A 27,336-nucleotide genomic window follows, 5' to 3' on the forward strand; every position below is an offset into this window, starting at 1 on the left:
GAGTTGCTTGAATAAGGTCTCACAAGTAAAAGTAATAAAAACAATAAATTGAGATGTGGAAGTATAGTCTGCCTCCTCGGTAGCCACCGGTTCCACATTTGTGGATTTGAAAGAGTCCCCATAAAATTAAGTCCCTCTGATGAGTTTGTGATTAACCTCTCTATCCAAAACTTCATTATTCCCTTTCTTGTCTGCGCTGTTCCCATTAGGGTTAAGAAGTATCAAAGAAACGGGGGGATTGAAACTGAGCAGGACCCTGTGGACCCCTCCTGGGTTCAAAAGCTCCTCCATTTCCCCTACTTCTTGTTTGTAGATAGACTTGAGTCTCCTGGGCCAGAGTTCCAAAGAGCAGGCACAGGCAGTTACTAGTTAGGGAAGAGAAGGAATGCAGAAACAAAGGAAAACCAGTTAAACAAGAAAAGTACTGACAATAGTTCAGGGATAAAGCAGTTCCTTCTCTTTAGGAACTTTAAGTCTTAGGGACTGGCATAACAATCTGATGGATATCTCTGAGTTGTTCTTTAAGAACTAAGATCTGCCTCCACCACCTGCCTTTTGTTTGTAGAAGCTTAGCATCTCTGACTCCATATTGTACCTATCTGTTCTGCTGCTTTAATCGCTGAGTCATGAACCTCTGCTCAGGTCTGCATGTAGACTTGTTAATTACTAAAGGGGTTCTGCTTGCAGATTACAGGTTATGCAAACTTACCTCACATGAGGAGATAAGAAAGTATGAACAAAAATAACGATTGTCTTGTCAAGATTTATAGGAACATCAGGACCAGACTCAGGTCAACTAACCAAGAACAAAATGTTATCACAACCCTCCTTGGGCCCTCACTGTGGTTATCCTTCTCTTCTTGATCTTAACCCTTTCCAGCTTCCCCCTTCCCTAGCAATAAAGAAGCTTGGTTTCTATCCCAAATTAGGATGGTTCTTTAGAACATTAGCACACCATCTCCTCAGTTTGTTGGCTTTCTGAAAAAAGTTGTTTTTCCTCTCCCCAGCACTGTGCCTTTCAACTTACTGGCCCTTCATGCAGCAAGTGGTATGAGCTTGGACTCTGCTACAATTTAACCAACCTTGGTTGGAAAATACTCAGGAAAGAAATTCCAAAAAGTTCCAAAAGCAAAACCTGAATTTGCCACATGCCAGGAACTAAACGCTTTGTAATATTTACAATGTATTTGGTATTAGAAGTTATCTGGAGATGATTTTTTAAATACAGGGAGATATGACTAGATTAAGGGACTGGAGCATCCTAAGATTCTGATATGGGGAAGGGAGTGGCAATCCTAAAATCAACCTTCCAGCAGATGCCAAGGGACAAATGTGAAAGCTGCTAAGAGCATAAAGAATGCACATTACATTCTCTAGACCATTAGGAATATCAGTAGCATTTTGCATTAAATAGAGATCTCTGATTTTGAAGTTCATCCCCTCTGCTGCCTTCCAAATGCACTGGCCACTGACCAGAAAACAACAGTTAGAAAATAGATTAAACTCTTCTCTCATTTAGAAAGTTACCTTGGGACCAGGTGAGCCTTGTCCTGGGGGCCCTTGTGGACCAGGTGGGCCAATGGGACCTTGGATTCCCTTTAAAATAAAATTTGAAGAATAATATTAGTGAAATTAAGAAGGAATTTAAACAAGAGAAGTTTCAAATCCTCCAAAGTAAAAGTTCAGTTCACATCCCATAGTTGATTACTTGTACTCAGTTAATACTTATTGAATGGGTGGCTGAGGCTGCTAGGGGAACCACAATATGCAATTCTACCATTTTTCCATAGTAAGAGTAATTTTAACTGGCCTGCATTTCTGCTTAGAGTAAAAACCACCTTTCCTAATCCCTGTTGCAGCGGGTATTGCTTGGATTCTGTCCAATGGGATGTGAATGAGGGGATTAGTGCAATTTCATGCTGAAGGAAGGATATAGCGCTCCATCCCTGTTCCCCTCCCCCTTGCTGAAGTGACAACACGGAGCCTGCCTATCCTGGATCAGGTGGATGGGGAAAGCACTTTTGGAATGTCAGACTAACACAAATGAAGAAGCCAGAACCTCTGAAGACCTTAATGAACAGAGGAAACACACCAGCTTGGAGTTTTAAACAGGAGAAATACAGTTTCATCTTATTAACCTATTTCACTTCTCAGTTACATACAGGCAAACCTGTATCCTAGCTGTACCAAAGGATATCTATCAGGATGTGAAATTGAAAATTTGACTTAGGCTCTAAGAAGCAAAAGCCTGCAAACACAAAACTGAAGAATGTTCTAATACTTGCCTCTCATTCACACTGTGGATATAAAAAAGGAGAAGATATGGGATTTAATAAGGTCTTCTCCAGAGAAAAGTCTCCTAAAGTGTTTTCTTTGAAGAAAATGGGGAGAAGTTTGCCACATTATAGAAAGGGAACATCAGTGAAACCTCTGGGAGACCTTGATTTTCGTTTTTGGAACACCATGAACCAGTGTCTGACTCGTTCCGAAGAAAGCTAAAATATGCTGTGATAGCCAAGAGAGGGCTGGGTGGGGTAAGCCCGTGCATCCAGAGCTTATCAGTGCAAAGGCCATGCAAGTTTTTTTTCCTGTGGACCAGATGTACTCTAGATTCCTGGAGTTGGCCTGGAACTGCTTTGATTTCTGTCCAAGAGGACCTGGAAGAATAATGGAACTCCAGCTGAGAGAGTCCATATAGAGTAAATATATTCCCAGAAAAGCAGAGGCTGATGGGGAGAAACAGCTGGAGGAAGAGAGTCCTTTGTCGGTGTCCCAGGAGTGGCAGTGCAGGAACCCCACCGGGAAAAATGTCAGCATCAAACATCTGTCAAGACCAGAAGACCCAAAGCCATCTGACAATAGACCAGCCAAGAAAGACTCCATGCCCTTCCCGCCTGCTCCCATCCTCCCATCCTTGATTCAGCCTGGGAGGGATCAGAAGTACATTCTATCCCATGGACCACAAGCTCATACAAAATGAATGAAGATTAAAAGGAAAATTGATACGTTGACTAAATAGTTTGTATTACACAATTAAAACTGACTTGAAATTTAGAGGTAATCCTATGTATGTTTAGTCACTCGGTCATGTCTGACTCTTTGGGGACCCCAAGGACTGTAGCCCACCAGTCTCCTCTGTCCATGGGATTTTCCAGGCAAGAATACTGGATTGGTTAGTCATTTCTTTGATCAGGGAATCTTCCTGACCCAGGGGTCGAACCCGCAGCTCCTGCCACATCTCCTTCATTGGAGGCACATTCTTTTACCCCTGAGCCACCATGGAAACCCCTAGAGGTGATCCTATAACTTACTGTTACCTAAAAGTGATAGGAAAGTCTGTAGCCTGATGGCAATATTTTTTCTGTGGTAGGAAAAAGAAAAAACTTTCCCCATTGATAAAAAATTTAAAGGGATGATGAAAGAAAAACTAAGACTTCGTTTTATTTATCCCCCACAGGTCACGATTATGTAAAAAATGGCTGCAAATACATGATAATTTTATGACAAATGTGATCCTATTTTCTCCAGCTAGATGATACATCTGCTTGTTCATTTTTTAAGTACAGATATCATTCCCTTTTTCTCAGGTTAATGAAGATGAAGCACTTTGAACAATTTAAGGAAGCTAAGGTTCAGGATTTATGCTATGCTATGCTAAGTCACTTCAGTCGTGTCCGACTCTGTGTGACCCCATAGATAGCAGCCCACCAGGCTGCCCTGTTCCTGGGATTCTCCAGGCAAGAACACTGGAGTGGGTTGCCATTTCCTTCTCCAATGCATGAAAGTGAAAAGTGAAAGTGAAGTCGCTCAGTCGTGTCCGACTCTCAGCGACCCCATGGACTGCAGCCTACCAGGCTCCTCCGTCCATGGGATTTTCCAGGCATTGAACCATTATAAGAAGGGAATCCTTCCTGACTTTTACAACAGTCTACAAGTACCACGTTAGGATCCAAAAAATTAAAAAGATATGTGCATATAGGCATGTACACATGTATATGTGGTTACTTATATTTCACTTTATTTTATAAGATATTTGAAGTAGTAAAGCCTCTAAATATTTAATGAAAATCTGCAGAGGCCACTTGAGAGAGATTGTAAACATGTTGCTGGAAACAGAAGCTCCCCCAGAAACAGATGAGTGGGAAAATTAATGTCTATAAGAAAAGTGAGAAGATTTAACAATAACAGTAATTCAATGGGTAAGCATGTTATAGTAAGGATAAGAAGAAAAATGGGTAACCGCCTGTGAAGAGGTTAAATTTAAGTAGAATATAAATCCCTTGTCTTAAAAGGGTAAACAAGTTTTTTTCTTGTTCAGTTTACAAACGACATATTGCATTCAATTTCCTACCCAGTAGGAGTCAGCTCCATATGGTCACATACACCTTGAAAGGTTTTTACTCTTGAACAAGAAAAGAAGAGGCTGAGAAAGCAGAAGTCAAAGAGGTGTGTTGGTTTTTTTTTTTTTTTTTTCCTTTTCAAGCTGTAGAACAACTTCCACTGAGAAACGGCATCTGAAAAGACTTGGCTTTCTTTGAACCTCATTTTCAGCCCCACAATGGTGACTCAGCACCAGGAACAGCACAAAACCCAGGACGTAACAGCATGGTCACTTCCAGGATCAGGAGCTTGCTGAAACTAGCAAAGAAAACGACAAAGCTGGAGGATGCCTGGTGGCATAGTCAAACCGTGATCCTTACGTAGTCCAAAAACAACAGCTCTTAATTATTATCTAAATATTTATATACAGATTCATCTTGGCTTCTCCTGCACCTTAATCCTCCTGATGTATTATACTAGGACCGCTACCAAGGGGAGGGAAACAGAAAAAGGAGTAATATCCAACTTGGCTGCTGCTCGAATTAACAACAAAAAATACTGATTAATTAGCATATAATTAAAAATAAACTCAAGAATTTATGTCAATAATGATATTCTCAATTATCTCCTTTTTTATCCTTCTCTCCCTATTCTAGATAAGTGTTAGTTGTTCAGTCGTGTCCAACTCGGCAACCCCATGGACTGTAGTCCACCAGGTTCCTCTATTCATGAAATTCTCCAGGCAAGAATACTGGAGTGGGTAGCCATTCTGTTCTTCAGGAGATCTTCCCAATCCAGGGATAAAACCTGGGTCTCCCACATTGCAGGCAGATTCTTTACAGTTTGAGCCACCCATCCTAGATAAAGGAAGTACTATTTGTTCACTAGGCAATGGAATAATTTAAACCGTAATCATAAATTTTAAACTTTTTGCCACTTTCTACACAAGAGGACATTCAAAATAAATTTGGATTTGTTGGTCACTTTGATTAAATGAGATCATATAGGTAGACAGTAATGTTATATTCATATTATTTCAGTTAAACAAAATTGCCTCGCTTTTTGAAAAGTTATAATCAGAAGAATTTGGAAGAGGTTCCAGCCATAAATTCAGAGACAGCCTCACAGATCTTTCCTTTCTTCTGACCAAGAGGGACCAAGAGTCATTTATAAACCTGCTCTGTGGTTTGCTTCTATTCAGGAATGGTGCCCCTTCAGTAAAGTGAGTGCCTCTAATGCTGGGCCTTGTTTAGGTTTTTTTTTTTTTTTTTCCTAGATTGCTATGTGGCTAGAAAATGGGAAACACTACTCTACTGGCGTCAGAACAGAATGGGATTTCATCAGTCATAAAGATTCAAGGGGAAAAGCAAACACAACCCACCAGGTAAATAAAATATTTCGTTTCCCTTGGGAAACTAAAAGCTCCAAAACCCTCATCCTGTAAATTGGCTTTAATGTTAACAGTCACAGCACCAAGAAACACACGATTTATTTTTTAAGTCTTTGTAAGTTCTCAAAACTAGAATCTTCTGGAACCATCTTATCCCTTCCTACATACCTGTTTGGATGAAAGTGAAAGTGAAGTCGCTCAGTCGTGTCCAACTCTTTGCGACCCCATGGGCAGTAGCCTGCACCAGGCTCCTCCATCCATGGGATTTTCTAGGCAAGAGTACTGGAGTGGGTTGCCATTTCCTTCTCCAGGGAATCTTACTGACCCAGGGATCGAACCCAGGTCTCCCTCATTGTAGACAGATGCTTTACCATCTGAGCCAACACCATTGCAATTCCACTATCAAATGTACTTATAGCTGTTTGCCGGACTGGCCTTCAGTGAACACCAGGTTTAGGCCAGAATGTTCTGTATGAAAGGGAAAGAGAGAAAGCAGCAATTACCTGTTCCCCTTGACTCCCAATTCCAGGGATGCCCATCAGTCCTTGGGGTCCCACAGGTCCCATATCCCCCTGTGTAGAAATAAGCCAGAAATTTAAGAATACAGCTAACCTCATTCTTTCACACTTTGCTAATCTTGCAATATGATGGATTAAAGTCTATCTTTTAAACCATAAAGAAGTTCAACATGGAAAGTTACAAAACACCATTGCTTTTAAATAGTGTATGGTTCAAATTTGCCAAAATAGTGAATAATGTTTTCGCTATTTGGTCAAAAATGGTGTATGTTTGCACCAGCTTATATTCATCAATCATTTTTCCATAGAGAAACCAAAAATTCAAAAATTGTTTTTATAATGACACAAACACTTCTTGTTAAGATCATAGAAATATTTAAATATTTAAAACATATAAAATTCATAGGATGTAAGAAGATCAGTATTTGAGAAAGGAATTAAAGAATAATATTTTTTAAATTTCTAAATACCTTTTTCCTCCAAATCTTAACAAAAATTTTAAAACTTTTTAAAAACATTTTAAAACTTAAGAAATTATCTAAGGTAAGTGCAGCAAAATGGAAGAACTTCACCTTCTTATTCCATGAATAATTTTGAGAAATAAAGTGAGAGTTATCAGTGAGAACAATATCATTCATCCTTTCTCTGTGTATTTCCACAAATATTTGTTTAGTGTTTATTGTGTGCTAGGAATTGCTCCAACATGGGGAAATAGCAGTGACCAAAACAGACAAAACTCTCTTTCCTCATAGATCTTTCATTTTCTTGGGGAACACAGAAGATAATAAACAAGACAGAAGAAATAATAGTATGCTGAATGATGGTACACGCTAAAGAGAAAAATAAATGGAGGAATGGAGAGATAGCTGCAATCTGGGGAAAGGTGATTCAGGATGGTCTCACTGATGAGAGGGGTAAACCAGGTAGAAACTTGGAGGAGAAGCATTCCAGGCAAAGCAAACATCCATGCAAGGAAGATGCCTAGAACATTCCAGAAACAGCAAGGAGACAATGTGGCTGGAGCTGGTGAGCATGAGGGAAAGCAGTGGAAGATGAAGTCAGGGATGTGTGTCAGTGGGCTCAGGCAGAGCAACTGATAGGGTCTTTTAGGCCATTGTGAGGGCTTTGGCTTTTCTCTACGTGAGCTGAGGAGCCACTAGAGGATTTGAGCAGAGGAGTAAAAGATCTGGCTTAGTCTTCAAACGTTCACTCTGCAAGCCACATTGAGAACAAACGGAAGAGATGTCCGTATGAGAGATGACTGTGGCCTGGACCAGGCTGTTGAGTGAAGGTGGTGGGGAGTGCTCAGATCCTAGATAGATTTTGCAAGTAAAGCCATCACGATTTGCTATAGATCGAGGATATCTTTGAGGTTTGTGGGAAAACATCAGTTCAGTTCAGTCACTCAGTCTTGTCTGACTCTGCAACCCCATGAACCGCAGCACGCCAGGCCTCCCTGTCCATCACCAACTCCCGGAGTTCACACAAACTCATGTCCATTGAGTCAGTGATGCCATCTAACCATCTCATCCTCTGTTGTCCCCTTCTCCTCCTGCCTTCAATCTTTCCCAACATCAGGGTCTTATCAAATGAGTCAGCTCTTCACATGAGGTGGCCAGAGTATTGGAGTTTCAGCTTTAGCATCACTCCTTCCAATGAACACCCAGGACTGATCTCCTTTAGGATGGACTGGTTGGACCTCCTTGTAGTCCAAGAGACACTCAAGAGTCTTCTCCAACACCATAGTTCAAAAGCATCAATTCTTTGGCACTCAGCTTTCTTCACAGTCCAACTCTCACATCCATACATGACCACTGGAAAAACCATAGCCTTGACTAGATGGACCTTTGTTGACAAAGTAAAGTCTCTGCTTTTGAATATGCTATCTAGGTTGGTCATAACTTTCCTTCAAAGGAGTAAGCGTCTTTTAATTTCATGGCTGCAATCACCATCCGCAGTGATTTTGGAGCCCCCCAAAATAAAGTCTCTCACTGTTTCCCCATCTATTTCCCATGAAGTGATGGGACCAGATAACATACTTGGGAAAGCATACTTGTCACTTATTGAGAGGGAAAAGACTGAGATGAAGCAAGGCTGGGGAAGGGTGTAATACCAGTAGCTCAGTTTGGGACGTGTTAAGTTTGAGATACCTAAAATAAACATTCAGGCAGAGATATCAAGTAGGTGAGAGGGGTGTGAGCTGGAGATGTCAATTTGGGAGCTCTCACGATATAGATGGTATTTGAAGTCAAGACTGGGTGAGTTTTCAAGTAGAAAGAGAAGAGAGAAGGTTCAAGGACTGAGCCCTTTGGGTGCTCCAAGTATTAGAGGTCAGAGAGATGAAAAACCAGCAGTGGAGACCGAAAAGTATACAGCCAGAGGGATCAGGTGAAGATATTCTTTCAAGAAGGTGAGGATCCTAGCAGATGATGCTACTGATAGGCCAAGTAAATTGACAACCAAGAGTTGACCACTGAACTAGGCAACATGGATAAATATGCTTTATTTATTTATTTATATTTGTGCTGGGTCTTCATTGCTTTGTATGTGTTTTCTCTATTGCCGCAAGCAGGGGCTGCTCTTCGTTGCAGTGCATGGCATCTCACTGCAGTGGCTTCTCTTGTGGTTGCGGTTCCCGGGCTCTAGAGCACAGGCTCAATAGTTGTGGCACACGGGCTTAGCTGCTCTGCAGCATATGGGATCTTCCCAGATCAGGAATCAAACCTGTGTCTCCCACATTGACAGGTGGATTCTTTACCACTGAGCCACCAGGGAAGCCCAATACACTTATTTTAATGTCAACTGCATTTAGACTACATCAGGATCTGCAAACTTTTTCTTGAACAGTTGGATAGTAAATATTTTATGCTTGAGAGTCATAATAAGGTCTCTTGCAAAACCAGTGAATGCTGCTTCAGTAGTACAAAAGCAGCCAGACAGTAGTTAAATGAATAGGTGTGTCTGCTGAATACTTTATTTACAAAAACAGGCAGCCCACCCTATAGTTTGCCAATGCCTGGGCTAAATAAATATGCTTTTGTGAACAAAAGCACATGATTAGATCATAATTTATATAATATTAAAAACCTGAACCTGTCATGAAGACAGGCCCTGGCATATGCTTCTTAGTGGTTCACTTTGTGTCAAGCCCTAGTCTAAATAAATGTCCATAGAAGGAAACAGGTAATGGACTCGAGTTTTAATTCAAAGCTGGGTTATTCTGATTCAGAACTTGATTGCTTATCATGAGGCATTCATTGTGCCAAATGCTTTTCATGCTTTATCTCATTTAATCCTCACAGAAACCCTCTGAAAGTAAGCACCCCCATTTTCCAGATGAGGTTAAGTTGGGAAGACCCCCCTGGAGAAGGAAATGGCTACCCACTGCAGTATTCTTGCCTGGAGAAGTCCATAGACAGAGGAGCCTGGCTGCAGTCTCTGGGGTCACAAGGAGTCAGACATGAGCAACTAACATTTTACTATTTTCAACTCCCAGTCACACAACTGATAGATTCAAGTCCTCTCCCTCCAACTCCAAACCCAACTCATAATCACTGTTCTGCAAATGTTCAACAACTCATATAACAGACCTCTTTGGGGAATTACATTACATTTAAATATCTGTAGTAAAGCTACTTCCTTGTTCTGTAAAATAGTGTATTTTTGAGAGTCCTTATCACAGAAGTGTTTATCTAGTCACTTGAATCCCAGAATATAAAAGAGTAGGGAAAGAAGAAAGGAGAAGGGAAAGGGAATGAACATCAGATAAAAGCGTTGTAGTTACTAGGTGACACTGTCCTGATATTTCAGTGTCTTCTTTGCATGAGCTCCAGATATGAAACCACAAAGACCATGTCAATACCTGGAAAAGTTAATTTACTGAACTTATAACACAGCATTTATGTTGTACTCAGTAGTCACTACTCCAAAGAATGAAAGAGCATCTTACGTATTTTTGTGTATTTGGAACTGGAGTTACACCACCAGAGCTCAACTATTTGAACCAAGAATTGTATGATGTCTGAAATTTGTATAGTTCAACATTTACTACTGTCTCTGCTACTTAAATACAGATACCCAGAAGAGACAGCTACCAGTAAATAGTAAACAAAAGAAATAAGTAATTCGAGTAGAAATACAACACCCAAGATAATCATCCATGTCAATTGTTATTCTAATACAATGATGTGTTTAGATATTGACGTATATGTAGGACTCCAAACTAATTGCTGTCTGTGTTTTCACACATTTCTTATATCCCTTCCTTCTCTGGCAGCTTTCCCTTCCTACCCGTCTTTAAAACGTTTGTAGTTAACTGGATACCTGTGTGGTATGGTTGTCAGGTTGTACATAGTTCATAAATATACATACATAAGGAACAATAAAAAGTCATTTTATTGGCATATTTTCTGTTATCCACCCTATATGCAATACCTTGTCCCCTTTTATTGATGGGCCCGCTTCTCCTTGTGGGCCAATTGCTCCTTGAGAACCTTTTTCACCCTGAAAGTATATGGGAGAGCTATCAATGCAGTAATAAAATTCAGGATTTTAAAACAGGTAAAGCATTCAAACCATCAAAATTCACTGCTAACTACAAATGGGTAATTCTAACTCCAAGATTTGTAAACTGAAAAAAAAAAAAATAGCATTAACATTTCATAAATATAAAAGAATCTGTTCAAGCAGAAAATTTACACAGCATCACTGAAGTGGGAAAAGAGCCCCATTCCTAATATAATCAGAAATACCTGAAAGTGGGAGATCTAATCAATCATGTATTACAACCAACTGAATCAGTCTTCTGTTTCTTTACCATTTCTGTAACTGTTTCCATTACATAATGAAAATCTGTCTCTCAGTATGTGAAATAACATTTGCTAAGATGGAATTATTTATTAAGTGTTTTATACCAAAATTTATAAACATTTATTGAAAACTTAGTTTTAAAAGAATTTGTGGAAAATCTTTTGGGGTCTGCTTCTAGAGCCACATGGCCTACGTGAATCACTCTGGTTGTGATGTCATGTCAATGCAGTCGTAACACTTTGTCATTTGTATGAAAAACAAACCACAGAATTGATCAGAAATAGCACACATTTCATAAATTCATTTGAACCAAGAGTAAAATCAAAGAACATTTGCAAGAAACCTAGGAAAATATACCTTTATGTCTTTCTGTAGTCATTATTTATTCACTTAAGCCCCATGTCATTGCAAAGTAGCCCCACGAAGTACATACAGAGAACTCCCATTGGTCTTGCTAGTTGAGGAGTGAAGAATTCTGTCTAATGGGTTCTGATTGTTACCACAAAGTACATCTGTGTACAGTCAATCCTAAAACAACACTGAATATAAAGAGTTCTTTCTTTGATGAGTCAGAGGGCAATGCAGTGCTATGGGTTATTATGAAGGAATGTAACATTATACCATGCCGTTGAAACTGCCAGTAAAACGTGCCCTGAAATATGCTTCTCAGTGTTTTATTTACTCTGTTCTCATTTATTTATTTCTTTAAACCCCACAGATTATAAGGAGAAATAATTCTGGCTGTTTGAATTTTCCAGGTTGTTTGGGCTATACATAATTAGAAATTTACTGTGTGCCAAAAAAATTAAATTATGTATGATAAAACTTTCTGAAATGTGGTGCCAAATTGCTGACCTCTGCCTTCTTGTGATGATATTTTGATTAGGCGAGGGCATTAGTAATATCCCCTTTTCCAACATATTATTTCCATTTACTATAACAAATTAAAATGTGTTGGTTAACAAGGGCTTCTTTTAAAATTCAGCCCAGCAGTCACTCACAACTTCGTGTGATATATTTGTTTTAGCTAACTGATTTCCCTTCAGTGGAGATTTAGGTTTCTCATAGATAATTGAATATTGATCATGGTGGAAGAGGCTGAAAATGAGAAGCAATTTTAGAATGTAAGACCGTACTGAGAAGGTCAGATCTCAGTGACTCGACTGAATGAAGTGGAAGGTCTTAAACACTTAGAAAACAGCACACGCTTCTCGGGGTAGTGTGTGTGCATGCTTGTATGTCTGGGGGAAACATTTTAGGAAAGGAGGAAAGAGGACCCCCAATTTATCCCTGTGAACGTTCACTTTCAGTCTATTGAAAGTTGCCCAGCCATGTCCGACTCTTTGCGACCCCCATGGATTGTATGGAATTCTCCAGGCCAGAGTACTGGAGTGGGTAGCCGTTCCCTTCTCCGGGGGATCTTCCCAACCCAGGGACCTTACCTACCCTGAAATTCTGTTGTTGCTGCACAAAGGGTCTCAGAAAATCATTTCCTGTGTGGCCTTTAGCAAGTGAGCCATATATTATGGGTAAAGAGTCTAGACCAGGGATCAGCAACCCATTGTCCAACCCCAGCCCACTGCATGCTTTTTTGTAGATACAGCTTTACTGAAGCACAGCCAAGATCACCCATTGTTTAGGGTTGCCTTCATGCTTTAGCAACAGAAGCTAAGTGGTTGCAACAGAAAGCACATGGCTCACAAAGTCTGAAATAGTTACTGTCTGGTTCTTTACAGAAAGTTTGCAAGCCCTGGTCTAGAGGAACTTGAGCTACAAGAATTACATGTGGGAGGCGGTGCAAACAGTTAACACCTCAGTTGCCAGGTGAGAGGTAGTTCTTGCGTAACATTTTGCTCCTTCTGGTAGTAAGGCAAATTCGATTCCCTCCATCCACCCACGTTACCTTTCTTATATTAATGGCAATAGTGTGATAAATTGGTTTATTAGATTGTTTCTTGTCTGTTTCACAGAACAAAGTTGTGGGTAAAACTTGGTATGTCGTGTGTGTGTTAGTCGCTCAGTCGTGTCCGACTCTTTGAGACCCCATGGACCACAGCCCACCAGGCTCCTCTGTCCATGGAATTCTCCAGGTAAGAATACTGGAGTGGGTTGCCATTTCCTTCTCCAAAACTTGGTATATAGCTATGCTCAATAACAATTTCTGGGCATAAAGATGCTATTTATCCCTGTGGTTTTAATGACTATGAATGACTTTAAGAGATTTTCTAATTTCATATGCAGTAACTGTATGAAGCAGCAGCCTTGCAATTACTTGTTTATAATTGCAAATGTCACTATAGCTTCATGTTAAGGGAAAATTTACATACAAATTCACTTAATAGGGTGAAGATGATCAGGAAAATACTTGACCTGGGATAGTTGGCTAGGACACCGTTTTTGAATTTATAATTCATGATCATGCAATAGAGGCATTTCTCCTCCATGGAGAAGGTGCTGTTACCTTTGGCCCTGGAAGTCCTTCTCCTGGTAAGCCTCTCTCTCCTGGTGGTCCCTCAGGCCCGCGGGGACCCTGGTTAGGATACAAGAGAGTGAGGAGCAAAAGGAGAGACAGAGAAAATAGGAGAGAGGAGAGGGCAGGGAGGAGAGAGGAAGAAAGATAATGGTCACATTTCAGTTCACAGGGGCATGCAATGATATAGTCGTATTCACATGATTAGTGAGACTCGATCCTCCTAGTACATACCATGCTGATAAGTAGAATCATATGGTTGTGAAGAATAATATTCTCATTGTATTAAATACTTGTTCTATTTGATTAGCATAAGATGTTCCATTCTGATGTTCTCAAATTGGCAGAAAATGGAAGTGAAGTGATACTTCAGAATAAGGATGAGGAAATCAATCCTATGAGGAAAGGCTAAAAATCTAGGACTGTGTGGCCCAAAAAAGGATGCAAAGTGATGAAATAATTTAATTAGGCACCAGGGGAAGGAATCACCACACAGCTGTTTTAAAGCACTGAATTCTGTTTACATGCTGTTTTAATTTCCATCCTGATAAATTTGGATTCAGACTTGAATTCTTTCTGGAACTTGTTGAATCCCCTGGAGGTTTATGTGCAAATAGAAATCTTGATAGAATCTTTTAAGAGGTAACAAGACTTTTGATCTCAATGATTAAAATTAAGTCCGTGTGACTCTTGCTCAGAAAGACACTCAGTAAGGTGAGGACTTCTCACATAAGGAAAGAAAAACAGTGCAGTCTCAGGGTTTGAAACGGATGAACGGGCAGATGCTAGTTGAAAAAGACAACAACAAAATATTCACTTAAACCAGGAATTTTAAAAGATTATAAATTTGTTCTCTCTTTCTTCTTGACCAGAAGGCAAAAAAAAAAAAAAAGTAGAAAGGAGACTAATAACAAGAATGGCAGATGCATGAACTGGAGCTTTTCCTCTAGTAGGCATAGAAAGATAATTAGGACTCTCTTGGCAGGGAAGTAAATCTATGATGGTACAAGACGGAGTTGCCCGGAGCCCCAAAGGAGGTTCCCCCCTGTAGACACTCTGAGTGATCTTGGGGCTCAGTCTACAGTAATCTAGGGTGATTTAAGAGATGTTTTCTACTCAAGCCTTGGAGCTGAACTAGGATCCAGCATTATGCACATCAGTGGCCAATCACAACTACAGATTTGTGAGAGAGAAAACTAATTGTACCCCATATCTAATTTTTGGGGGCTTTCCTTAAAATCGTATCTTATAAAAGACAGCCTTCTTTAGTATTTATGCATAGCCAATTTAGTAAAGGCTTTAATTAAAGTAAAAAACTAGCATTTAACTCAATTTAAATTGCTGTACTTATGGGAAAACTAGCTTTTAACCATCCAAGGGCTTAATCAAAGTCCTAATATCCATGACAGAGTAATCTAATGTTAGAGCAATTAACTAGGAGAAAAAGAAATATGGTGTGAAAATTAGATTGCAAACTAGACAGAGAAGCCCTAGCTAATATTACACACTGTATAAAAAAATATTAACAGGTTATTCCTCTTCCTCAAATGAAAATAACCCAATTTTCATGGAATGCAAAGGAGTCTTTTTCCAGCTCATTCAAATTTTTTTCCCATTCATTCAACGAATGTTTACCAAATGCCTGGTAGGTGCAAGTCACTGTGCTAGCGTCTGAAAACAGCAGACAGCCCCACTCCTTGTCTCATAGAGTTTACAGTCTTGCATAATAAACTAAAAGCAGGTTTGGGAGTCATTTGGACTGATGTTCAAGCCACCTCTTGCTACATATCAACAGTGTGATCTTAAATAATTCCATCTCTCTAAGTTCAGCATTCTCATCAGAATAGTGGTAACAATAGTATCTACCTCAACCACACATATTAATATAAGGACTAGATCAGAGAGATGTAAAGCTCTTACATATTAAGCACTCAATAAATATCTGCTTGCTATCACTATCAAAATTGTTTTCCCTGGATCCTTCAATTGCTAAGAAAGTCCTTTCATGAAGTTTTTACAAATTAAGTAGTCTCAGAGTATGGCCTATGTTAAGCAGTGTGGAGACGCATGCCACATAGAGCAGGCGCTGACGCTTGCTTCCACGTCTGCATTTCTGGAAGACAGTAGCCAAGGTGAAAATGAAAATCATGAAGACTTTGAGGAGTCCCATTTTCCAAGCTGCTGAGAACAGAGAGTTAATGCTTGTGAACAATCACTTAGGGGCATTGAAAAAAACAGTGATTCAAGGTTCAATTACTGGAAACCTGGAAACTGTCAGCATAATATTCTGCACCATCAGTATATTCTCAAGTTTTCTAGTTAAACAGTCAAGGTGAATGATGACTGCTAACCAGAGAAAAGAAAGAGCAGGTACTTGGGTTAGATAAACTATACTTTCAATTTATTAAGATGGTACCAACAGATTATTTTTTAAAAGACAAAAATGCTCAGTAAAAAAGTATCTTTTTCAAAGGCTATCAGATCTAGTTATAACTCTGACATTCTTATTTGGCTTCTAATGAACACCTTTAATTAAAACATATCTAGTGGAAGAGACTAATTATCAATTAACAAAGTCTGACCAGAAATGCTTTATATGAGACATTAACAAAATATAATTGTCTATTATCATTATCTTCCTTAATAATCTCAATAGTGTGGATAATCGGAGAAGGCAATGGCAACCCACTCCAGTACTCTTGCCTGGAAAATCCCATGGGCGGAGGAGCCTGGTAGGCTGCAGTCCATGGGGTCGCTAAGAGTCGGACAGAACTGAGTGACTTCATTTTCACTTTTCACTTTGATGCATTGGAGTAGGAAATGGCAACCCACTCTAGTGTTCTTGCCTGGAGAATCCCAGGGAAGGGGGAGCCTGGTGGGCTGCCGTCTATGGGGTCGCACAGAGTCGGACACGACTGAAGCGGCTTAGCAGCAGCAGCAGCAGCAGTATGGATACGCAATTAAAGTGGTTTCAATATATGTTGTAGGCATTAAAGATAAATATGCTAAATAATATTAAAAATTATCCTTAGTATTCAGTGAAATTTATTTTTAACTTCAAAATAATTAGTTTTACTTCAGGGGATTTTTCTTACTGAAAGTGCTCCCAAAAAACCAAACACAGCACCCTAAGAGTGTTGAACCAATTTATTATTCTTTAATCAGTCATCTGACAGACCAACACACAACTAGTGATAATCATATAATTAAAGATGGTAGCTGTCAGTTCATAGTTCAGTCAAGGAGCTGGAATATTAATTCATTTGATCAGATTTATATTACTATAGTATAAAAAGAGTAGTTAGTACTAAACTAGAAACCACTTGAAATGATTCAGGCAAAGAAACAAATGTAAACAACTTTCAGCAGAAGCTTTGTCAGTCCTAAGATAAGCCTTTATGTTACTTTGAAATAATTCAAAAACTCATTATTGATTTTTATTATGATATTTTGGGACGGTATTTTCATACATTTCTTGAGATTTATCCCCTCTTTGTTATGGTTTTAGTTCCCAATTATTTCACAGACTACACAGTGTCACTCTAATTTGTGTAATTGTGGCTTAGATAACAAGAAAACAAACAAGAATTTCATGTTCTGCCAATACCGTGAAAACCCTCTAGCTACAAAGAGAAAAGCAAATAATACAAATTTTTCTTTAAAATGAAGGCCCCCAAAAAATCAATAATTACGGGAAGTTACAGGGTTTCAAAACAGAAAGAGAGCTGAACACTAGAGGTATGCCCATAAGCTAACTGTGACTGTTCTGGGTGAAAAGTGTGGTTGTGTCCTAGGGCAAAGTCCAGGAATCTAAGAGGAAGAAGTGGGAACAATGACTTAGGCCCACTCAGTGGAAGATGAGCAGGAAATTAGAACTGAAATCCTCCCATAAAACTAGGACCTTCTAAGTTATATATCTCCAATGAAAGGGCAGGGTAGATCACAGTGCTCCCATCAACACAGTGTTATGAAGGACAAGAACCGTGTCTACTTCACTTGGGCTCTAAGTGGACCTGACAACTCCTAACCGGGTCCTGTGCTGCGTATGGGTTTGTAGTTTCAAGCGACACCACATTGGTGGTCCTGGGACACCTTAGTCAAGGCATTAACATCAAGTATGTGCCTGGAATAAATGCACATTCCTCTCAAACATGCTCCAACATAGAACACTTGGGATTTCACAGGTAAACCTGGCTGACAATAAATTCAGATGCCAGGGTACAAAACATACAAGAAATTAATTCTCAGTGAGTAAAAGTGAACCAACAGATACCAAAAAAAGGGAAGGTAGACTTTAAATGATTAATGGTCTTAAGAATAAAAATACAAGAAGCGAAGAGGACAGTATAGCAAAAATATATTAATAAAAAGAGGTAGATTTTTAAAAATCGCTTCAAGAATTTTTTAAAATACTTATTAAGTTAAAAACACAAGGGATGATTTAAGGACATTTTCTAAGTAGAGAAAAATAAATTTGTGCATTATGTTAGATTTTAAGAAACCACCCCAAAATGCAACTAAACAATAGAGTTCTTAAATAAATAATGTAAAAAAGAAAATATCTGAAGAGATCATAACTAATAACTTGCAAAATTGTTGATTTCTCAGAGATATGAAACTCATGAATTTGAAGCAATATAAATGAAAATATATCCATATGTGTTTGCATCATAGTAAATCTATGGAGACAGTAAGACCTTCAATGGTAGATAGTAATGGCAAATCCTCTCTTGATTATTAATTAATTGCTTGCCCCCACCCCTCACCAATTATGGCCATCATCATGGCCCCCTCCATTATGAAGGAGTTCCATGGTAGTCAGCATACTATCAGAAATGTAACTGGCCCTGTCCAGAGAAAGGTGGCATCAGGCTTCCATGTACCGTTTGCAGATTGGGCATAGTCAGCAGTGGCAACATCCAAGTTAGCTTTGTTCAAAGGAAGTTGATGTCGCTCCTGTGTATAGTCTCCATCCCAGCCACTAAGTAACTCAGTGGATGGTAGTAGAGCTAGGAAATGAGATTGAGTGACATTCCGTCTATTTGCTTATTTAGAACCGTCTTTAAAATGGATGTGGTTTGGTGAGCATTCACCTAGGACACACTTATTTTCATACTCTGTGCTCATGAAGAGAACAGGAGTCTACTTCCAGCTAGGCCGGCCTAACACGCTCAGTTTTGTTCTCCTTTTGTCTGTTCATATGGGGCTATAGGTGTGGCTCGTGGGAAGAGCAACAATGGAGAAGATGCCATCAGAGTCTCCAAGTCAATTACTCATGAAACCATTTGTATCTTTAAGAATTGATGCTGGACTTCTACTGCATATAGCCTAGACGTCTTATATAACACCCAGTTCATGATGAATAATTCAACATATATGGTCACGTATTGTCCCTTGGTTAGCCATGCAGTCTCTTTTAGGATTCAGCACAGCAAGGCAGAGCTGTTTATTAAGTTAAAAGTAGGTGGTAAGCCTATGGCTGATTCATGTTGATGTTTGGTAGAAACCAACACAATACTGTAAATCAATTATCCTTCAGTTAAAAATAAATTAATTTTTTAAAAGTAGGTATATGGAAGGAAAAGAAGTCTTATGTTTGTTTCAAAAACCTAGGTTTCTTTTGGACAGCTCATAAAGATTTGACATTGAAACACGAAACTCATTTTTATTCCCACTTATTCAGAACATTGTGAGAAGGTTTTTTCATTTCTGTCGAAAATGTCCCAAATCCTCTGCTGTACTCCCTCTACTCATGGCAGCATGTCTGGGCCTGCGTCCTTCTAGCCGATGTCACTTTGCTTTTCTAGGTTTCCAGTCTGCTCTAGTGTAGAATGAGCAGTGTCTGCAGAGAACTCACACTCTCTCTCAGTAGTTAAGTTTTAAGAGTCCTATCTACTTAGTGGGAACAGCAGATAATTAAGCCAGTATATTTTCCCGCTATTTGATGTTCTATTTTTTGAATCTGTGTATTCAGACATTGGTGAAAAGTCTAACCCTCAAATAACATGCTGCCATTTCACTCCCAGAGTATAGCAAGGAAGCACACATTTGTCTTAATATTTACATGTGAGGAACTACAAAACCCAATTGAGAGACCAACTATTCAGGCGGTTGTTTTTATTCGAGCTACTATTCTTTTCTAGAAGGATAATGATTACTTGAAAAGTTTAAAACCTTCTTATTCCAGAAGTCACGTTTTATTCATTTCCTCTCCAGCTCTCTTTTAATAGAAAATTTTTTCCTTTCCAACAACAGTGAATATCAAAGCTACATAAGGTAGAAGCTGCAAATTGCACAGTATTACCTGTCTACCATTATCAATTCTAACTTTAGAGTATACTCAGTATTGGGGATTATACTCAGTGATTTTTCTCATGATTATAGGAAAGTCAATTACAAATTATAGATATTAAGTCTGAACCTAGATCTCCTATCTCCTAGGAAAATCTGACATATGAGAACGCTTTTCTTCATGGACAAGCTGATTAATTTCATAAGAGATTATACTAAGAGCCTATGTACATATCCTATAAATATAGTTATCCCTTTTTCAAGTAGTATGAAGACTAACGCCTGGATCTGACCTTTATATATTTATTGACTTTTGTTGTTCAAAAAGATAAAGATAGCTTAGTTTAACCATAGTCTAACCCAAAGGAGCACATAAGAATTTATCCTTTTAATTCCACCTAGAATTTTTTGCTACTCACTGTCTGGCCCGGTTCACCAACACCAGTAGGTCCTGGAGGTCCAGTTCTTCCTTCCTGGCCTCTTTGCCCCTACGAGGAAGAAATAATTGAATGCAAGCTTGAGTTTTTAAATAAAGAACACACATAGCACAAAGTACTCTGGAGATTTCAACAAAGATAGACAGCAAAAATGTCAAACTTTTCAAATTCATAAAGATTAAAAAAAAAAAATCTAAAGGAGGAAAGGGCTTCCCTGGTGGCTCAGAGGTAAAGAATCCACCTGCCAATGCAGGAGACGTGGGTTAGATCCTTGAGTCGGGAAGATCCCCTGGAGAAGGAAATGGCAACCCACTCCAATATTCTTGCATGGAGAATCCCATGGACAGAAGAGCCTGGTGGGCTATCCATGGGGTCGCAGAGTCAGACACGACTCAGTGACTAAACAACAGAGCCTGAAATACACCTTGAATTTAAGTGAACAAATTACCCCCAAATGTTCCTCATTCCTTCCTATCTAAATGCAATTTTAGTTTTCAGAAATGATTAGCAGTTGGCAGAACAGACTGTGTGCAACTCGCTCTGATTACTGAGAAGACCAACAGACAATGCTTGTGCTGTTCCCTGGCCCCCGCCTCTGTCCTGGGATGCTTCCCGTCCCCTCCCCTCCCCGCCCTGTCCTGTTCCATGTCACCTCACCATTCGTGTTTCACCTTTCACCTCGTTCAGAACCCTTCTCCAGTAACACTGCCAATATAAACTCCACATTCCCCGGAGTCTCAATGTGCTTATTGCCTAAATGCCATCCATGGGGACACCTGGTTACATTCGAAGTGCACTTTTTTGTACTGCTCTCTGTTTTAGCCCCACGTTGAAGTCTTATTGTCCCAATGACATAGAAAAGCCATTTAAAATAAGCACTTTTGCTCTAGTACATCCTGCATGATGCAGAGCACCCCAGAGTGGTGGGTGTTCCAGTCCTTTCCCAGTTGGTGCTAGTGGTAAAGAACCCACCTGCCAATGCAGGAAACGTAAGAGACACGGATTCAATCCTTGGATTGGGAAGATTCAGCCCTTCCTAGTTTCCAACAAACCTGTCAGCATTTGCTTATTCACTGTCAGGGTTCTTCCGACTTCTGCCCCTCTATGCTTATTTGATGTGAGCAGGTGATAGCTGATGTGTTAAGGTATTTCACATCCTAATGACATTTTTGTGTGATAACATTTACAGTCCATGAAAACTCAATAGAACCAGATGTACATTGGTGTGAGGGTGAGTATTTGGAGCCAAGAGTAATTTTCATTCCAAACAATCAAAAAATACATAGATTATTCTTGGGGTAATTGGCCCCAACTAGGGCATTGTGAGTGTCCAAGCATCCAGACTGTAGTAACTCATCCTCAGGCAGACTCCTTGTGTCTCTGAGGGTAAGACTGAACACAAGTCACAGTCCTCCCAGCCTTACAGTAAATTCAGAAATCATCAGTGGGCAGAGAGACAAGTATCGTTACCTTAACACCTTGCTGTCCAATACCAGGGGCTCCTGGAGGACCATAGGGACCAGGGGGGCCAGGTTCACCCTGGAGGAAGAAACAGTGAGATGTTAGGTCAACTCCAGCATATTTGTTGGGCAGTTCTTAGCTGTACAGTGCTGTGACAGGGGCTTGAGGGCATCAATACAGCCTAACACTCAGTCTCATGGTCTCCACCCTCACGTGTTTACCATCCAGTTGGACAGACAGCACAGACCCAGGTTGGAATTAGCCATGAGGCACAGTAGACCCAGATTCTAGGGTTCGTGAAAATGTCTCCATTTAAATTCTTAAAATCAGAATTTTTTAAAAACAACTTAATATTGATTATAGTAGTGAATCTAGTCTGGACCACATTTTCTTCATACCAACTCAGTTGAAATCTGTAATTTTAAACATTTTTATGGAGGAAAATCCCCAGAAGCACAAAAGTTTTTAGGATCTGTGAAAAGTCATAATTCAGCCTTCATCCATTTGTTCAGAACATCTTTATTAAATGCTTCTGGCAGACACATTTGTTTCCTACCCAGTGATCATCCTCTCCCTTCTCTCTTCCCTGTTGTTATGAATCTGATCTGTTCAGGTCAGTGGGCAGGTATTCTTCACCCTCGGAGGTGTAAGATGAATGATAATCAGTCTAAAATAAGGGGAGACTCTTCTTTCTCATTGCCACTGATGAGTCTATATTAATCCTTTGGCTCAGTTCTAAGAAATGAGATGTGGGGACCTTATGGGATGCAAAGGGAAATTTTGCTTCTGCTTCTTTTGTTCCTTGGAGAGGTAATAGCTTGTCTTATAACCATGAGGCACCAATCTCCCAGATGAATGCCAACGGTTGATGAGCGTGAGGCAGAAAAAGTTTAGAAGAGCCTGGCTCCTGGACAGCCTCTCTGAGCTCCTGATCCGGTCCTGACTACCCACCTTCAAACACTCAGTTCACTCAACAAGAAGCATTCTTACGATTTGAGCTGCTGTTAGTCAGGATATTTGTTACTAGATAGCAGAAGCAGTTCAGTTAATACGGTCTACGAGGTGGCAGGCCCATCATGGAGCTTGGGTGTTATACAACTGAACGTGACCACGGCACTCAAACTCCTGTGTTTCACCAGTGAGGAAATGGAGTCCCAGAGGGATTATCTGGCCTGCACAAACTCACACCTCAGTATCACCCACAGGGATATGGGTCTTCGGGTCTTTCTGGCTTCCGGTCCTGTCATGTTGCCAGAGAAAAGGAGAGTGGCTGTGAATCGCCATTTCTTTTTTATAATGCTGATTTCTTCTATTTAACAAAATAATGTGTCTTTTTTTTATTGACACCAGCATGAGTTTAATTATGAAGTCTTATTCTCATGCTCAGGGAGTTCATATGTTCAGATGCCAGGCAGAGAGCAACAGAGAGCACAGTGGGGAGATCTGTGATTGCTTATGAGAATCTGACTCCTAGGCATTTCATGAGATCAATTTTAAATTTTATGCCAGCTGCAAGAAACAAGGTAGTCAACTGATACTCAGAATTCACAATACTTCATCTTGCTGTCAACGTAAGCTGAAGATATTAAGAAGAGGTTGCAAGAATACACAGAAGAACTATACAAAAAAGATCTTCATTACCCAGATACACCACCATGGTGTATGCAGGTCACCTAGAACCAGACATCCTGGAACGCGAAGTCAAGTGGACCTTAGGAAGCATCACTACAAACAAAGCGAGTGGAGATGATGGAATTCCAGCTGAGCTATTTCAAATCCTGAAAGATGATGCTATGAAAGTGCTGCACTCAATATGTCAGCAAATTTGGAAAACTCAGCAGTGGCCACAAGACTGGAAAAGGTCAGTTTTTGTTCCAATCCCAAAATAAGGCAATGCCAAAGAATGCTCAAACTACCGCACAATTGCACTCATCTTACACGCTAGTAAAGTAATGCTCAAAATTCTCCAGTCCAGGCTTCAACAGTACGTGAACTGTGAACTTCCATATGTTCAAGCTGGATTTAGAAAAGGCAGAGGAACCAGAGATCAAATTGCCAACATCCAGTGGATCATTGAAAAAGCAAGAGAGTTCCAAAAAAACATCCGCTTTTGCTTTCTTGACTATGCCAAAGCCTTTGACCAAAGCCTGTGATCCCCATGTGGATCCCAACAAACTGTGGAAAATTCTTAAAGAGATGGGAATTCCAGACTACCTGACCTGCCTCCTGAGAAATCTGTATGCAGGTCAAGAAGCAACAGTTAGAACTGGACATGGAACAGCAGACTGGTTCCAAATAGGAAAAGGAGTACAGTCAAAGCTGTATATTGTCACCCTGCTTATTTAACTTATATGCAGAGTACATCATGTGATATGCCGTGCTGGATGAAGCACAAGCTGGAATCAAGATTGCCAAGAGAAATATCAATAACCTCAGATATGCAGATGACACCACAATTATTGCAGAAAGCAAAGAACTAAAGAGCCTCTTGATGAAAGTGAAAGAGGAGAATGAAAAAGTTGGCTTAAAACTCAACATTCATAAAACTAAGATCATGGCATCTGGTCCCATCACTTCATGGCAAATAGATGGGGAAACAATAGAAGCAGTGATAAACTTTATTTTGGGGGGCTCCAAAATCACTGCAGATGGTGACTGCAGCCATAAAATTAAAGACGCTTGCTCCTTGGAAGAAAAGTTATAACCAACCTAGACAGCATAGGTTGGTTAAAAAGCAGAGACATTACTTTACCAACATAGGTCCATCTAGTCAAAGCTATGGTTTTTCCAGTAGTCATGTATGGATATGAGAGTTGGATGATAAAGAAAGCTGAGTGCTGAAGAATTGATGCTTTTGAACTGTGGTGTTGGAGAAGACTCTTGACTGTAAGGAGGTCCAGCCAGTCCATCCTAAAGGAAATCAGTCCTGAATATTCATTGGAAGGACTGATGCTTGAAACTGAAACTCCAATACTTTGGCCACCTGATGTGAAGAACTGACTCATTGGAAAAGACCGTGATGCTGGGCAAGATTGAGGGAGGGAGGAGAAGGAAGACAGAGGATGAGATGTTTAGATGGCATCACCGACTCAAAGGACATGAATTTGAGTAAGCTCCGGGAGTTGGTGATGTACAGGGAGGCCTGGCATGCTGCAGTCCATGGGATCACAAAGAGTTGGACACGACTGAGCAACTGAACTGAACTGAACTGATACCATGGGCCTCAAGATGGAAGAAAGTCAGTGTTTAATACAACCTACTATTTTCAAGTAGTACTGCCCTAACTTTATATAGATTGTCTCACTTAATCTTCTAACCATCTTAGGAAATTGGTATTTTTTTCCCATTTTATGATGTAGGAATATCATCTCCTTTTTTAAATTCATTTTTAAGTATGCATGGTATCACAGGGGGAAAAACATGGCTTTTTCTTTCAATCAGTCTAGTTGAATTCTGGTTCTCTAATTTATAAACAGTTTGAGCTTTTGCAAGATTCCCATATGCAAAATGAGGGTCATTATATTTACCCCACAGCATTGTTGAAAGGATTCTAAATAGCATCTTAAAAATGTCTGAGTTGTAATCAGTCACGTGGTTGGCTGTATAACATTTGTAGAGCAATTTTTGCTCTCTAGACTTTAACTGAGCACCAGCCTGGTACCCAGAACCTCCTTACATAATTACAGACGTAAATCAGGTTGCACCTGTACTTTGCAGACACTTACAATCTGGCTGGAGAGATAAATGAATATAAAACAAAACACAAACATGTGAATTCGCTATAACAAAGGTATTAGCACAGCACACGAGACTCTAAGGCAGAAATGTTTAATTCTACCTGAAGGAATTGGGAAAGTTTTATGCAGTAGTGAAGATGTTTGCTCTGAACAAAAAAAAAAGTATGAATCATATCTCATCTGGTAGAAAAAGGGGACAAAGTTTCAGGAAAAGGAGAGAGTATGGTGTGAAATGTTCTGGGCACAGTGAGCAGCTCTGTGGGCTCAGGCAGACAGGAATGAAGGTGATGGTAGGGTCGCTGTGCAGAGCCACACTGCCCATGAGAAATATACGAAGAAACACATTTAAAACTTTTAATTTTCCAGAAAGTAATAATAGATTTTACTTAACCCAGTGTATCCAAAATGTTATCATTTCAGCATAAGCAATACAAAACTCTTAGTAATGATTTTATTTTCCATTATTTTTAATGTGGTGTCTTCAAAATCCTATGCGTGTTTAATACTTATGGCGCATCTCAGTTCGGACTAGCCACATTTCAAGTGCTCAGAAGTCATGTGTGGCTACTCTATATTTTTAATTTATTTTTAATTGGAGGAAGATCCCCTGGAGGAGGGAGCATGGCACCCCCCCTCCAGTATTCTTGCCTGGAGAATCCCATGGACAGAGAACTATAGTCCATAGGGTCTCACAGAGTCAGACACAACTGAAGTTACTTAGCCTGCCTGCCTGGAGGATACTTGCTTTACAGTATTGTGTTGATTTCTGCCATACATCAACACGAATCAGCCATAGGCATATATGTGTCCCCTCCCTCTTGAAACTTCCACCTCCCAGCTCATCCCACCCTTCTAGGTATTCACAGAGCACAGGGTTTGAGCTCCCTACATCATACAGCAGATTCCTACCAGCTATCAGTTTTATATATGGCAATATATGTGTTTCAGTGCTACTCTCTCTGTTCATCCCACCTCTCCTTTCCTGAACAGCACAGATTTAGAGTGATTAAAGAGGCTGGAGGCTCAGGTCAGAACCATGGAGAGCACCGACACTTGAGTCAGGTGGGAATGAAAGAAGATAGCATCTTGGGATCTGCAGAAGACAGTGGTCAAGAAAAATTGGGTGGGGGCGGTGTTTGCTGACAAAGCCAGTATAAAAGAAGTCAGGTAAAAGAGAATTTCAAAAGGAACTCATTGTTTCCAAAGACAAAGTGATAATCTTCTACTTGCAAACCTGATCATCTTTCAGCATTCTCTATCTCAGGGAAGGGCACCAAGGCCCCTCCATATGTCAAGTGAGAGCCTACAAGTCATTCTTAACATCTCTCACTTCCTTACCGATCGAATGCAATGCATCATCAGCACCTAGCAATATTCTCCTAACTCTCAAATCCCCCACCTCTGTGTGCTTTACCATGCCTCTCTAGTCTACGCCAAAGTAATATCGTCTCCTGCTCAGATTACAACAGTGTTAATACTCTACATGCATCCATTCTAGCACACTCTAATTTACTCTCCCACCCACCCATTGCTGCCAGAGCAATCTTCTAATAGTAATCCGAGTAAGGCCCTTCAAGTCCTTTCCCTCTGCTCTTAGGGTAAGGACAGAGCTCCTTCCAAAGCTTGTGAGCCCCTGCATGGTGTGATGCTGCAGTGTGCAAAACTTTTCACTAGCCACCCTAGCATCATTGGCCTTTGTTCAGTTCTCTGTCCTTGCCGTGCTCCCTGCTGCCCCAGGACCTTGGCATGTGCTATTGTCTCTATCTGGGATGTGGTTACCTCTCTCTTTTAATAGTTAGTCTTTATTAATCCCTCAGATATTATTTTAAGCAGCATGGCTTCAGGGAGGCCCTCTCTGGTCAGGTGAAATCCCTATTCTAGAGACACTGATAGCATCATTTCT

At 40.0% G+C, this 27,336-nt stretch overlaps 1 protein-coding gene across 3 annotated transcripts in view; it reads right to left on the bottom strand.

The window, feature by feature from the left end:
• COL28A1 (collagen type XXVIII alpha 1 chain) overlaps window positions 1-27,336 on the bottom strand; it is a 182,566-nt gene that overhangs the window by 112,399 nt on the left and 42,831 nt on the right. For all 3 annotated transcript variants that reach the window (XM_070787525.1, XM_070787527.1, XM_019959733.2), the window contains exons 12-17: window positions 21,706-21,774; window positions 20,218-20,286; window positions 13,499-13,567; window positions 10,663-10,731; window positions 6,214-6,282; window positions 1,528-1,596 (exon numbers count right to left, since the gene is read on the bottom strand). In XM_070787525.1, the coding sequence (XP_070643626.1) occupies window positions 1,528-1,596; window positions 6,214-6,282; window positions 10,663-10,731; window positions 13,499-13,567; window positions 20,218-20,286; window positions 21,706-21,774 (414 nt within the window). The remainder of the gene's footprint in view (window positions 1-1,527; window positions 1,597-6,213; window positions 6,283-10,662; window positions 10,732-13,498; window positions 13,568-20,217; window positions 20,287-21,705; window positions 21,775-27,336) is intronic.

The sequence above is a fragment of the Bos indicus genome, chromosome 4 (assembly GCF_029378745.1).
Source record: "Bos indicus isolate NIAB-ARS_2022 breed Sahiwal x Tharparkar chromosome 4, NIAB-ARS_B.indTharparkar_mat_pri_1.0, whole genome shotgun sequence".
NCBI classification, from domain to species: domain Eukaryota; kingdom Metazoa; phylum Chordata; class Mammalia; order Artiodactyla; family Bovidae; genus Bos; species Bos indicus.